Source organism: Lampetra fluviatilis, unplaced genomic scaffold, assembly GCF_964198595.1.
Source record: "Lampetra fluviatilis unplaced genomic scaffold, kcLamFluv1.1 SCAFFOLD_759, whole genome shotgun sequence".
Taxonomy (NCBI): domain Eukaryota; kingdom Metazoa; phylum Chordata; class Hyperoartia; order Petromyzontiformes; family Petromyzontidae; genus Lampetra; species Lampetra fluviatilis.
Genome location: NW_027621613.1, coordinates 5,238 through 20,000, shown reverse-complemented (window position 1 = coordinate 20,000; position 14,763 = coordinate 5,238). Strand labels below are relative to the sequence as shown.

Here is a 14,763-nt window from a genome sequence, read left to right as displayed (position 1 = left end):
GACCTGACGGGCGGTCTCGCCTCTCTCGTGCAGCGGCTGCAGCAGGGATCTGAGACGGAGGCGACGACGACGACGCTGCTCCTGCTGCAGGTTGACGCAGGCGGAGTGGCTGTGGTGCTCCTGTTGCTGCTGCACATGTGCAGCTTGCTATAGACTACCCTGTACACACACACACTACCCTGTACACACACACACTACCCTGTACACACACACACACTGCTATAGACTACCCTGTGTACACACACACACTACCCTGTACACACACACACTACCCTGTACACACACACACTACCCTGTACACACACACACACTACCCTGTACACACACACACTGCTATAGACTACCCTGTACACACACACACACACTACCCTGTACACACACACACTACCCTGTACACACACACACTGCTATAGACTACCCTGTACACACACACACACTACCCTGTACACACACACACACTACCCTGTACACACACACACTGCTATAGACTACCCTGTGTACACACACACACTACCCTGTACACACACACACACTACCCTGTACACACACACACTGCTATAGACTACCCTGTACACACACACACACTACCCTGTACACACACACACACTACCCTGTACACACACACACTGCTATAGACTACCCTGTACACACACACACACTACCCTGTACACACACACACACTACCCTGTACACACACACACTGCTATAGACTACCCTGTACACACACACACACACACTGCTATAGACTACCCTGTACACACACACACACTGCTATAGACTACCCTGTACACACACACACACTGCTATAGACTACCCTGTACACACACACACACTACCCTGTACACACACACACACTGCTATAGACTACCCTGTACACACACACACACTGCTATAGACTACCCTGCACACACACACACACTGCTATAGACTACCCTGCACACACACACTGCTATAGACTACCCTGTACACACACACACTGCTATAGACTACCCTGCACACACACACACACTGCTATAGACTACCCTGCACACACACACACACTGCTATAGACTACCCTGCACACACACACTGCTATAGACTACCCTGCACACACACACACACACACTGCTATAGACTACCCTGCACACACACACTGCTATAGACTACCCTGTACACACACACACTGCTATAGACTACCCTGCACACACACACACTGCTATAGACTACCCTGTACACACACACACACACTGCTATAGACTACCCTGTACACACACACACACTGCTATAGACTACCCTGTACACACACACACTGCTATAGACTACCCTGTACACACACACGCGCTGTACACATGCACCTTGCTATAGACTGTGTGGTCTGTGTGTGTGTGTTGTCTGTGTGTGTGTGTTGTCTGTGCGTGTGTGTTGTGTGTGTTGTCTGTGCGTGTGTGTTGTGTGTGTGTTGTGTGTGTGTGTTGTCTGTGTGTATTGTGTCTGTGTGTGTGTGTGCTGTGTGTGTGTGCTGTGTGTGTGTGTTGTCTGTGTGTGTGCTGTGTGTTGTCTGTGTGTGCTGTGTGTGTGTTGTTTTCTGTGTGTGCCTTTGTCGCCTTCCCCAGGCCCTGAAGCTGCTGCAGTTGGTCACGTACGACGCTCGCATCTCGTACCCCAGCCCCAGCGTGGAGTGCCTCCTCCTCTTCCTGGCACAGCAGATGTGAGACCCTTCTGTCGTTCTCCCCACCACCACCACCGTCACCACCGCCACCACCACCACCGCCACCACCACCACCGTCACCAACGCCACCACCACCGCCACCACCACCACCGCCGCCACCACCACCGTCACCACCACCACCGCCACCACCGTCGCCACCACCACCACCGCCACCACCACCACCGCCACCACCACCGCCACCACCACCACTGCCACCACCACCGCCACCGTCAACACCACCACCGCCACCACCACCACTGTCACCACGACCGTCACCACCACCGCCACCACCGTCACCACCACCACCACCACCGTCACCAACGCCACCACCACCGCCACCACCACCGTCACCACCACCACCGTCACCAACGCCACCACCACCGTCACCACCACCACCGTCGCCACCGTCGCCACCACCACCTCCGCCACCACCACCTCCACCACCACCACCACCGCCACCATCACCACCACCGCCACCACCACCACCGCCACCACCACCACCACCATCACCAACGCCACCACCACCGCCGCCACCACCACCACCACCACCACCACCACCGCCACCAACGCCACCACCGTCACCACCACCGCCACCACCACCACCACCACCGCCGCCACCACCGCCGCCACCACCACCATCACCGCCACCGCCACCACCACCACCCCCGCCACCACCGCCACCACCCCCACCACCGCCACCACCGCCACCACCGCCACCACCGCCACCACCGCCACCACCCCCACCACCACCACCACCACCACCGGCCTTGGAAGGTGCTGCTCGCCAAACAGCACTTGCCCCGACGTTCTGTTGAAGGCTATACGGGGGATCTTTGTCTTTGTGTGCGGAGTAGCCAGGCCCCTGAGAGCGAGCTCACCCTGCCCTCCCTGGGCAGCTTGGCCAACCTCTGTCGGCACAACGCCTCCGTGCAGAGCCACGTCAAGGCCATGGTGAGACACTTCTCGCTGTCAGTCACTCACACAGTCACCCACCTAGTCACTCACCCAGACACTCACCCAGTCACTCACCCTGCCCTCCCTGGGGAGCTTGGCCAACCTCTGTCGGCACAACGCCTCCGTGCAGAGCCACGTCAAGGCCATGGTGAGACACTTCTCGCTGTCAGTCACTCACACAGTCACCCACCTAGTCACTCACCCAGACACTCACCCAGTCACTCACCCTGCCCTCCCTGGGGAGCTTGGCCAACCTCTGTCGGCACAACGCCTCCGTGCAGAGCCACGTCAAGGCCATGGTGAGACACTTCTCACTGTCAGTCACTCACACAACCAGTCACTCACCTAGTCACTCACACAGTCACTCACACAGTCAGTCACTCATCCAGTCAGTCACTCACCCAGACACTCACCCACACACTCAACCAGTCACTCATCTAGTCACTCACCCAGTCACTCACTCAGCCACTCAACCAGTCACTCATCCAGTCACTCAGTCACTCACCCAGTCATTCACTCACCCAGTCACTCACCCAGTCACTCACCCAGTCACTCACCCAGTCGCTCATCCAGTCACTCATCCAGTCACTCAGTCACTCACCCAGTCACTCACTCACCCAGTCACTCACCCAGTCACTCATCCAGTCACTCACACAGGCAGTCACTCATCCAGTCACTCATCCAGTCACTCACCCAGTCACTCATCCAGTCACTCATCTAGTCACTCATCCAGTCACTCACCCAGTCACTCATCCAGTCACTCACCCAGTCACTCACCCAGTCACTCATCCAGTCACTCATCTAGTCACTCATCCAGTCACTCATCTAGTCACTCACCCAGTCACTCACCTAGTCACTCACTCAGCCAGTCACTCATCCAGTCACTCATCCAGTCACTCATCCAGTCACTCAAGCAGGCAGTCACTCAAGCAGGCAGTCACTCAAGCAGGTAGTCACTTAACCAGTCACTCATCCAGTCACTCATCCAGTCACTCACCCAGTCACTCATCCAGTCACTCATCCAGGCAGTCACTCACACAGGCAGTCACTCATCCAGTCACTCAAGCAGGCAGTCACTCAAGCTGGCAGTCACTTAACCAGTCACTCATCCAGTTACTCATCCAGTCACTTACCCAGTCACTCATCCAGGCAGTCACTCACACAGGCAGTCACTCATCCAGTCACTCAGTCACTCACCCAGTCATTCACTCACCAAGTCACTCACCCAGTCACTCATCCAGTCACTCATCCAGTCACTCATCCAGGCAGTCACCTAACCAGGCAGTCACTCATCCAGTCACTCAACTGACTGCCTCATCGTCGTGGTGATGATGATGGTCACTGTGGTGATGATGTTGATGTTAATGATGATGGTGGTGATGGTGATGTTGTGTGTAGAGTCACGTGAAGGGTCTGTACCGCGCCCTCATCGTATCGCTGGCTCACAGCAGCCTCACCGTCGTGGTGATGGTGATGTTAATGATGGTGGTGATGGTGACGATGGTGATGGTGATGATGGTGATGATGATGATGGTGATGTTGTTGATGTTGTGTAGAGTCACGTGAAGAGTTTCTACCGCGCCCTCATCGTGCTGCTGGCTCACAGCAGCCTCATTGTGGTGTTGATGGTGATGATGATGTTGATGGTGATGTTGATGTTGATAGTGATGATGTTAATGATGATGTTGGTGATGATGTTGATGTTGTGTAGAGTCACGTGAAGAGTTTCTACCGCGCCCTCATCGTGCTGCTGGCTCACAGCAGCCTCACCGTGGTGGTGTTGGTGGTGATGATGATGTTGATGGTGATGATGATGGTGATGATGATGGTGATGATGTTAATGATGATGTTGTTGATGTGTAGAGTCACGTGAAGGGCCTGTACCGCGCCCTCATCGTGCTGCTGGCTCACAGCAGCCTCACCGTGGTGGTGACGATGACGATGATGGTGATGATGATGATGTTAATGATGTTGATGTTAATGATGGTGATGATGTTGATGTTGTATAGAGTCACGTGAAGAGTTTCTACCGCGCCCTCATCGTGCTGCTGGCTCACAGCAGCCTCACCGTGGTGGTGACGATGGTGATGGTGATGTTGATAGTGATGATGATAATGTTGATGATGTTGATGATGTTGATGATGATGGTGATGATGGTGTTGATGGTGATGTATAGAGTCACGTGAAGAGTTTCTACCGCGCCCTCATCGTGCTGCTGGCTCACAGCAGCCTCATTGTGGTGGTGACGATGATGGTGATGGTGATGTTGAGGTTGATAGTGATGATGTTAATGATGATGTTGGTGATGATGTTGATGTTGTGTAGAGTCACGTGAAGAGTTTCTACCGCGCCCTCATCGTGCTGCTGGCTCACAGCAGCCTCACCGTGGTGGTGTTCTCTCTCTCCATCCTCGCCGCCCTCACGCTGCACGACGACGTCGGAAATCGGGTGACCGCACCACGAGACGCGGGGGGTGACACACGTGGGGTGACACACAGGGTGACACGGGGGGTGACACGGGGGGTGACTCACGCTGTGACGCACAGTGACACACGTGGTGACACAGGGTGACTCACGGGGTGACACGCTGTGACACGGGGGGTGACACACAGGGGGTGACTCACGGGGTGACACATGCTGTGACACAGGGGGGTGACACACGGGGTGACTCACGTGGGGTGACACACAGGGTGACACGGGGGGTGACTCACGCTGTGACGCACAGTGACACACGGGGTGACACACAGGGGGGTGACTCACGGGGTGACACACGCTGTGACACACGGGGTGACACACAGGGGGGTGACTCACGCTGTGACGCACAGTGACACACGTGGGGTGACACACAGGGGGTGACTCACGGGGTGACGCACAGGGGGTGACACACGGGGTGACACACGGGGTGACGCGGGGGGTGACACACGCTGTGACACACGGGGGGTGACTCACGTGGGGTGACACACGTGGGGTGACTTGCGTTGTCCCCCTTGGACCGGACCAAGCGTTCAAGGCGACGCCACAACACGGACAAAGATGCCGATGTTTGAATCTCTCGCGTGCGAGGGTAGACGCTCAATCCCCGGCCTGTGTGTATCACCACCCACACCCACCCACCCACCCAGCTGTTCCACGCCAAGAACATCAACCAGACGTTCCAGCTGATCTTCAACATCCTGGTGAACGGGGACGGGACGCTCACCCGCACGTTCAGCGTCGACCTCTGCGTGGACCTGCTGCTCTGTGACAGAGTCGCGCAGCACCTGTGCAGGTGAGCCGGGCGCTAGCTCGCTCGACCCGCCCGCCTATTCACACCCTATTCACCCGCTCGCCCATTGACTCGCTCGCTCGCCCGCCTGTTCGCTCGCTCGCCCGCCTGTTCGCTCGATGTTCACTCGCTCGCTCACCGATAAACTCGCTCGATCGCTCACCCATTGACTCGCTCGCCCGCCTATTCGCTCGCCCGCCCGCCTGTTCGTTCGCTCGCCGAAAAACTCGCTCGCTCACCTATAAACTCGCTCGCTCGCTCACGTATTGACTCGCTCGCCCACCTATTCGCTCGCTCACCCGCCTATTCGCTCGCTGGCCTATTCACACCCTATTGACTCGCTCACTCGCCCTTTTATTCGCTTGCTCGCCTATTCACTCACTCGCTCACCTATAAACTCGCTCACTCGCTCACCTATTCGCTTGCTCGCCCATAAATTCGCTCACCCACCTATTTGCTCGCTCACCTATTCCCTCGCTCGCTCACCCACCTGTTCGCTCGCTCACCCACCTATTTGCTCGCTCACCTATTTGCTCGCTCACCCACCTGTTCGCTCGCTCACCCACCTGTTCGCTCGCTCGCTCACCTTTTCCCTCGCTCGCTCACCCACCTGTTCGCTCGCTCGCTCACTTTTTCCCTCGCTCGCTCACCCACCTATTCGCTCGCTCACCTTTTCGCTCGCTCACTCGCTTGCTCACCCACCTGTTCGCTCGCTCACCCACCTGTTCGCTCGCTCACCCACCTGTTCGCTCGCTCACCCACCTATTCCTTCGCTCACCCACCTGTTCGCTCGCTCACCCACCTGTTCGCTCGCTCACCCACCTATTCCTTCGCTCACCCACCTGTTCGCTCGCTCACCCACCTGTTCGCTCGCTCACCCACCTGTTCGCTCGCTCACCCACCTATTCCTTCGCTCACCCACCTGTTCGCTCGCTCACCCACCTTTTCCCTCGCTCGCTCACCCACCTGTTCGCTCGCTCACCCACCTGTTCCCTCGCTCGCTCACCCACCTATTTGCTCGCTCACCTATTCACTCACTCGCTCGCTCACCTATTCCCTCGCTCACTTATTCGCTCGCTCACCCACCTGTTCGCTCGCTCGCTCACCTTTTCCCTCGCTCGCTCACCCACCTATTCGCTCGCTCACCTTTTCACTTGCTCGCTCGCTCGCTCGCTCGCTCACCCACCTGTTCGCTCGCTCGCTCACCTTTTCCCTCGCTCGCTCACCCACCTATTCGCTCGCTCACCTTTTCGCTCGCTCGCTCGCTTGCTCACCCACCTATTCCTTCGCTCGCTCACTAACAGCACTTACCCCAACAGTCCGTTGAGAAGCTACCCTGGTGGTCTTTGTCTTTGTGTGTGTGTAGGTACGAGTACTTTGACTCGTGTCTGCAGCAGATTCTGGGACTTCTGGAAGACAGCTCAGAAGAGAGCATTGCTAAGGCATGGACCCATCACACAACATCGCACACCCTCATAGATACCATCATCATCGTCACATCGTCACACCATCACCACAACATCACAGATACCATCATAGTCACACCATCATCACAACATCACAGATACCATCATAGTCACACCATCATCACAACATCACAGATATCATCATCGTCACAACATCATAACATCACAGATACCATCATCGTCACAACATCGCACACCCTCATAGATACCATCATCATCGTCACAACATCATAACATCACAGATACCATCATCGTCACAACATCACCACATCACTGATACCATCAACATCACCACATCACAGATACCATCAACATCACAACATCACTGATACCATCAACATCAATCCTCCTCCCCCTCCTCACTCCTCCTCCTCCGCAGCTGCTGGAGCTGCTGCTGGCCCTCTGCTCCGTGCCGCGTCTCCGCTCGTGCGTCAGCCGCGCCACGCTCGCCTCGCCGGCGCCCTCGGCACGGGGCCGGAGGGCGGGCGACGGCGCCGGGACCACCGCTCCGACCGGTACCAGCGCCACCAGCGCCACCGCTCGCCGAACTCGGAGGACTCAAGCTCCCGCCGTGCCGGAGCCGGAGCCGGAGCCGGTGCCGCCGGCGCTGGCGACGCTCGTTCGCTGCGCGAAGCAGCCGGCGTCGGCCCCCGCCGGAGTCTCCCTGCTCTCCATGCGGCTGCTGCTGGAGGTGTACGAGGTAGCGACGGGCGCGGCGGCGCTCAGGGGGGGGGGTCGCGATCGTCGTCGCGAACCCCGTGCCGGAAGGACCGGAGCTTGCGCAAAGTAGCGTGGGCGGGAGGGGGATTAGTCTTCTTGGTTGTTTGGGTAAAAGTCGCGTAGAAGGGAAATGATAAAATGATAAAAATAAAACATAATAAAAAAAAAATTTTCAATAATAAAAATTACACATTATATCTTGGTTCTTTGGGTAAAATCGCGTAGAAGGGAAATGATAAAATGATAAAAATAAAACATAATAAGGAGGAGGTTTGTCTGTGAGCAGGAGCGAGTTTTATCTTCTTGGTTCTTTCGGTAAAGTCGCATAGAAGGGAAGTAGTAAAATAATACAAATAAAACAATAATAATAAAAATAAAAAATTACACAGTATATCTTGGTTCTTTGGGTAAAGTCGCGTAGAAGGGAAATAAAAATCAAACATAATAAAACAATAAAAATAAAACATAATATCTTGGTTCTTTCGGTAAAGTCGCGTAGAAGGGAAATAATACAATAATAAAAATAAAACATAATAAAATAATAAAAATAAACAAAATAAAACACGATAAAAACATAACAAGGAGGAGGTTTTGTGCGTGAGCAGGAGGCGCTGGCTGAGGGCTTCCCGGCGCCGTCTGAGCCGCTGCTGCTGCTGCTGCTGCCGCTGCTGACGGAGGTTCTGCGCGCGGGAGCGGCGGTCCCCGGGGAGACGGAGCCGGAGCAGACGCAGCGCTGCCTCAAGCTGACGCACTCCCTCGACCTGATGATGCATATCCTTCGCCTGCTGCTGCTGCTGGCGCTGATGCTGATGCTGCTGCTGATGCTGCTGATGCTGATGCTGCTGCTGATGCTGCTGATGCTGCTGATGCTGCTGATGCTGATGATGCTGCTGCTGATGCTGCTGCTGATGCTGCTGCTGATGCTGCTGCTGCTGCTGATGCTGCTGCTGCTGATGATGCTGCTGCTGCTGATGCTGCTGATGCTGCTGCTGATGCTGCTGCTGCTGCTGCTGCTGCTGCTGCTGCTGCTGCTGCTGATGCTGCTGCTGATGCTGCTGCTGCTGCTGCTGCTGATGCTGCTGCTGATGCTGCTGCTGCTGCTGCTGCTGCTGATGCTGCTGCTGCTGCTAACGCCAGCGTCTCCGCTCTCATCGCTGGAGCTTGCTGAGTCTCGTCTCACCTGCACTGCTGCCACTTGAATAAGCACCTCCAGCCACACAAACCTACCCACACCACCCACACCACCCACATCACCCACACCCTACAACCCACACCACCCACATCACCCACACCACCCACACCACACCACCCATACCACCCACCCCACCCACACCCAACAACCCACACCACCCACACCACCCACACTACCCTACCACCCTACCACCCACACCACCCACCCAATCCACCCACCCTCACCACCCAACCCACCCGTACCCTACAACCCACACCACCCAACCCACCCGCACCACCCACACCCTACAACCCACCCACACCATCCAACCCACCAAACCCACCCTACCCACCCTACCCACCCAACCCACACCACCAAACCCACCCACCCACCCTACCCAACCCACCCATCCACCCCACCCAACCCACCCTACCCACCCACCCAGACCACCCACCCACCCCACCTACCAAACCCACCCACCCACACCACCCAATCCACCCACACCACCCCACCCTACCCACCCACACCACCCAACCCACACTACCCCACCCACACCACTCTACCCACCCAACCCACCCACCCCTCCCACCCAACCCACCCTACCCACCCCACCCCACCCACCCACCCCACCCACCAAACCCACCCACACCACCCTACCCACCCACCCCACCCAACAAAAACCCACCCACACCACCCTAACCACCCACCCCACCCACCAAACCCACCCTACCCACCCCACCCACCCACCCCACCCAACCCCACACCACCCCACCCACACAACCCACCCACCATCCCCTCCAGCCATTATTGCCTTGACGAGCGACCTTTCCCTCTGCCCACTGCTGAGTGGGAGCGTGGGGCAGCAGCAGCAGCAGCAGGGGCAGCAGGGGCAGCAGGAGGAGCAGGCGGTGGTGGCGGTGGGCAGGGCGAGGGTGGGCACCCTGGTGGAGGCGGGCGGCCTGACCACGCTGCTTGAGGAGCAGCTCTCCCACAGCCCGCTCAGCTCGGGAAGGCCCCTCGCTCGCTCCTCGCCGCACTACGCGGCGTGGTGAGTGTGTGCGCGTCGTCCACGCGGACTCACATGAGTAGTGACACGTCGGTACTGGGGGTGGGGGGGGGGTGGTGGTGGTGGTGGTGGCCACCCACACACCCCCTCGTGTGTCACAGCGCCGGTAGCCTTCATAGGTGCTGCTACTCGCTACTGACTGCACTTGCCCCTACAGCCTGCTAGAGGCTACACGGGGGGACCTTTGTCTTTGTCTACCTTCATAGGCGCTGCTGCTGCTGCTGCTGCTGACAGCACTTGCCCCTACCGTCTGATAAGAAGCTACGCGGGGGACCTTTGTCTGTGTATAGGTGCTGCTACTCGCTACTCAGCACTTGCCCCTACCGTCTGTTGAAGGCTACGCGGGGGACCTTTGTCTTTGCAGTGAGGCAGGGGCCGACGTTCTGTTGAAGTCTTTGGAGCTGTTGAGCCGCCTGAAGCACGACACCCCCAGCCTGGAGACCAGCCTCTACAAGACCCTGCAGGTACACACTCACTCAGTGACACACACACAGACACACGGTGACACACACACAACAACAACAACAACAACAACCGCCATTCGCCACTAAGTGGCGGTGACGTCACCACGACGCTTGTGCCAGGCCATGTGCACCCTGAGGCCACGTGAAGTGTCGAACGCCCGCTGGCAGGAGGTCACGGGGCAGGCCCAGGTGCCACGGGTCGACTGACCGAGATGACCGAGACGACTGGCTGATGCACCACCTGTGCCCCCTACTGTGCCAACTTGCTGTGCTTTAGCCACCCGGCGCTCCGCTCGTTGTTGTGAGCGTCGCTCCTCCGCCCTCCGTTGTTGTTGGAGGGCGACTGCCTCCAACTGCCCAGTAGCGTCCTTCACGAGCCTCCTCCACTGAGGCCGATCTTGACACCGCTGGTACCAGTCATCGGCAAGTCCACTCAGCTCCACGTCCTCCTGTACCACATCACTCCATCTCTTCTCTAGCCCGTGCCGCGCCCGTTTAGCCCCCTCGATCCGGCCGAACAAAAGCTGTTTAGGCATGCGGTGGCTGGGCATGCGGGCTACATGACCCAGCCAACGCAGCCTTGCCTGCCGGAGGAGCTCACTGATGGGACTTTGCCCAGATCTTTCAAGGACTTGTGAGCTCCTCACACAATCCAGCCTGGTTAAACCCAGGATGGATCGTAGGCAGGCCAGCCTAAATGTTTCCAACCGGCGAAGATGCTCCACTAGGGGGGTCCACGTTTCGCAAGCGTAGAGAAGGGAGGGAATGACCGTGGCCGAGAAGACCTGAAGCTTCGTGCGGAGCGACAGACCAGGTAGCTTCCACACAGCGTTACGCAGCCGATGAAAAGATATTGCCGCTCGATTGATTCGGAGTGAGACCTCTGCTGATAAACTGGAGCCGGTCATAAGCACACTGCCCAGGTATGGGAAACTCTCCACTCTCTCCACAACTGCCCCATCACCGATTGGGAGTTGTGGGGGTGGAGTGCCCGATGGTACAAAATACCCAGGCAGGTGCTTAGTTTTGGTGGGGCTGATGGTAAGGCCCCACCTCTTAGTGGCACGCTCCAGTCTCAGCAGCAGCGTCTCCAACTCCTCTTCTGAATGAGCAGCTATTACCAAATCATCGGCATACATAACGTGGTTGACCAATAGGGAGCCATCCCTTGATCGCACCCGGGCGTCGATCAGCCTCCCATTATATCTGTACCAAATGGTAATTCCCCCGGTACAGCTATTGAAGGCTTCACGAACTACGCAGTCGAAATAGATGTTAAATAATGTGGGAGCCAGAGGACATCCCTGTCGCACCCCAAGGTGTACAGGGAAAGGCTCCGACTCCCGGCCACGTAGTTTTACCCGGGCCCGCTCACCATCATGAAGGTCCTTAATGATCGTGAGCAGAGGGTCAGGGACTCCGAAAGCACGAAGAACAACCCAGAGCCCAGTCCTACTGATGGTATCATAGGCCTTGACCAGGTCAATAAAGCAGAGATGTAGGTCTTTTTGGAATTCCCTACACCTTTGCTATAGCAGACGGACAGAAAATATGGCATCTGTGCAGGACCGCCCTTTCCTGAAACCGCATTGGGGCTCCGCAAGCCTCTCCTCAGTGTGCCTAGCAAGGCGATGTTGAATAATCCTTGCCAGGACCTTACCCGGCACACTGAGGAGTGAGATGCCCCTGTAGTTGTTACAGTTGGTACGGTCCCCCTTCTTAAAGAGGGGGACCACCAGGCATCCTTCCAGTCCTGCGGAACCCGTCCAGTGGTCCAGACTGTTGTTATGATGTCATATAGGGCAGTCTGTGCACAAACGCCACCCTCCCTCAGCATTTCGCTTGGGAGATCATCTCTGCCCGGTGCCTTCCCCGGTCTCGGACTCACACACAGACACACACACACACTCACACACACACTCACACACACACACAGACACTCACACACACTCACACACACACAGACACACAAGTGACACACACACACACAGACACACAGTGACACACACACTCACACACACACAGACACAGTGACACACACAGTGACACACACACACAGTGACACACACAGGACACACACACACACACACAGACATACACCCCCAGCCTCGAGACGAGCCTCTACAAGACCCTGCAGGTACACACACACACTCACACACACACTCATACAGACACACACACACTCACACACACAGAACACAGACACACTCACACACACACACACACAGACACACACACACACAGACACACACACAGACACACACACACACAGTCACACACGCACACTCAGACACACTCACGCGCACTCACGCACACGTTTGGTTGCGTGCGGTGCAAAAGGAGTTCTAACATACAGACGTGGTGGTGGTTATGGTGGTGATGTTGATAATGTTGATGTTGATGGTGGTGATGTTGAGCAGGTACCTGCATGTGTAGTGCTGCGTGATGTGTACGGGGGTGTTGGTGATGGTGATGGTGGTGATGATGATGTTGATGATGGTGATGATGTTGATGATGGTGATGATGATGATGATGATGTTGATGATGGTGATGGTGATGATGTTGATGATGGTGATGGTGATGATGTGTACGGGGGTGTTGGTGATGGTGGTGGTGGTGATGATGTTGATGATGTTGATGATGGTGATGATGATGATGTTGATGATGGTGATGATGATGATGTTGATGATGGTGATGGTGATGATGTGTACGGGGGTGTTGGTGATGATGGTGATGATGATGATGTGTACGGGGGTGTTGGTGATGATGATGTTGATGATGGTGATGGTGGTGATGATGTTGATGATGGTGGTGATGATGATGTTGATGATGGTGATGGTGGTGATGATGATGTTGATGATGGTGATGGTGATGATGATGATGTGTACGGGGGTGTTGGTGATGATGATGTTGATGATGGTGATGATGATGTTGATGATGGTGGTGATGATGATGATGATGGTGATGGTGGTGATGATGATGTTGATGATGGTGATGATGATGATGTGTACGGGGGTGTTGGTGATGATGATGATGTGATGATGGTGATGATGATGATGTTGATGATGATGATGTTGATGATGGTGATGGTGGTGATGATGATGTTGATGATGGTGATGATGATGATGTGTACGGGGGTGTTGGTGGTGTGCAGGACATGCGTCTGGTTCCGTTCCTGGCGTTCTCTTTGGCCTCCGTGAGTGGTGAGCGCGTCCAGTGCGCCCTGCGCGTGCTCACGGAGGCCACTCAGCTCCCAGACTTCCCAGCCATCACGTGGGCTAGCAGCTGCATCACTCGCTCCTCACACGCTCGCTCACCCACTCGCTCACCCACTCGCTCACCCACTCGCTCACCCACTCGCTCACCCCACTCGCTCACCCACTTCGCTCACCAACCGCTTGCTTGCTCACTCGCTCGCTCACCTCGCTTCTCACACGCTCGCTTCGCCCACTCCACTCGCTCGCTCACTCCCGCTCGCTCACACCCACCCACTTCGCTCGCTCCGCTTGCTTGTTCACTTCACTCATCCACATACTCACTAACCCACTCACCCACTCACTCACCCACCCACTCGCTCACCCGCTTGCTTGCTCACTCACTCATCCACATTCTCACCCACTCACTCACTCATCCACATTCTCACTCACCCACCCACTCACTCACCCACTCACTCACTCACTCACCCACCCACCCACTCACTCAATCGCTCATCCACATTTTCACTCAGCCACCCACTCACTCACTTGCTCACCAACTCACTCATCCACATTCTCACTCACCCACCCACTCACTCACCCACTCATTCACTCAACCACTCACTCATCCACATTTTCACTCACCCACTCACTCATCCACTCACTCACCTACCCACTCACTCATCCACATTCTCACCTCACCACACAACCCACTCCTCACTCACCACTCACTCACTCCCACTCACCTACTCACTCACCCACTCATTCACTCACCA

General features: G+C 56.2%; 2 protein-coding genes and 1 long non-coding RNA gene across 3 annotated transcripts in view; all 3 read left to right on the top strand.

Annotated features, from left to right (window-relative positions):
* Window positions 1–2,793, top strand: part of LOC144955480 (protein CIP2A homolog L-like) — a 10,213-nt gene extending 7,420 nt beyond the window's left edge. Inside the window, exons 4-7 of the mRNA XM_078885684.1 lie at window positions 1–90; window positions 1,593–1,687; window positions 2,542–2,655; window positions 2,772–2,793. The exon at window positions 1–90 is cut by the window's left edge and continues 41 nt beyond it. Coding sequence (XP_078741810.1) covers window positions 1–90; window positions 1,593–1,687; window positions 2,542–2,655; window positions 2,772–2,793 — 321 coding nt within the window. The remainder of the gene's footprint in view (window positions 91–1,592; window positions 1,688–2,541; window positions 2,656–2,771) is intronic.
* Window positions 2,794–4,722: 1,929 nt separating this feature from the next.
* On the top strand, window positions 4,723–9,291 carry LOC144955483 (protein CIP2A homolog L-like). The gene is made up of 7 exons (XM_078885686.1): window positions 4,723–4,731; window positions 4,967–5,089; window positions 5,764–5,909; window positions 7,273–7,348; window positions 7,752–8,072; window positions 8,698–8,889; window positions 9,253–9,291. Exons 1-7 carry the CDS (start codon window positions 4,723–4,725, stop codon window positions 9,289–9,291), a joined length of 906 nt encoding a protein of 301 aa, XP_078741812.1.
* A 921-nt stretch (window positions 9,292–10,212) lies between these two features.
* LOC144955484 (uncharacterized) lies at window positions 10,213–14,124 on the top strand. Its single transcript, XR_013641689.1, has 3 exons — window positions 10,213–10,311; window positions 10,694–10,793; window positions 13,948–14,124. It is a non-coding gene; the product is annotated as an uncharacterized LOC144955484 (long non-coding RNA).
* Window positions 14,125–14,763: the final 639 nt, after the last annotated feature.

Coding starts and splice junctions, on each gene's coding strand:
- LOC144955483 (XM_078885686.1), top strand. Junction 5,090..5,763: donor ACGACGACGTCGGAAATCGG/GTGACCGCACCA, acceptor CCACCCACCCAG/CTGTTCCACGCCAAGAACAT. Junction 8,073..8,697: donor TGCTGCTGGAGGTGTACGAG/GTAGCGACGGGC, acceptor GTGCGTGAGCAG/GAGGCGCTGGCTGAGGGCTT.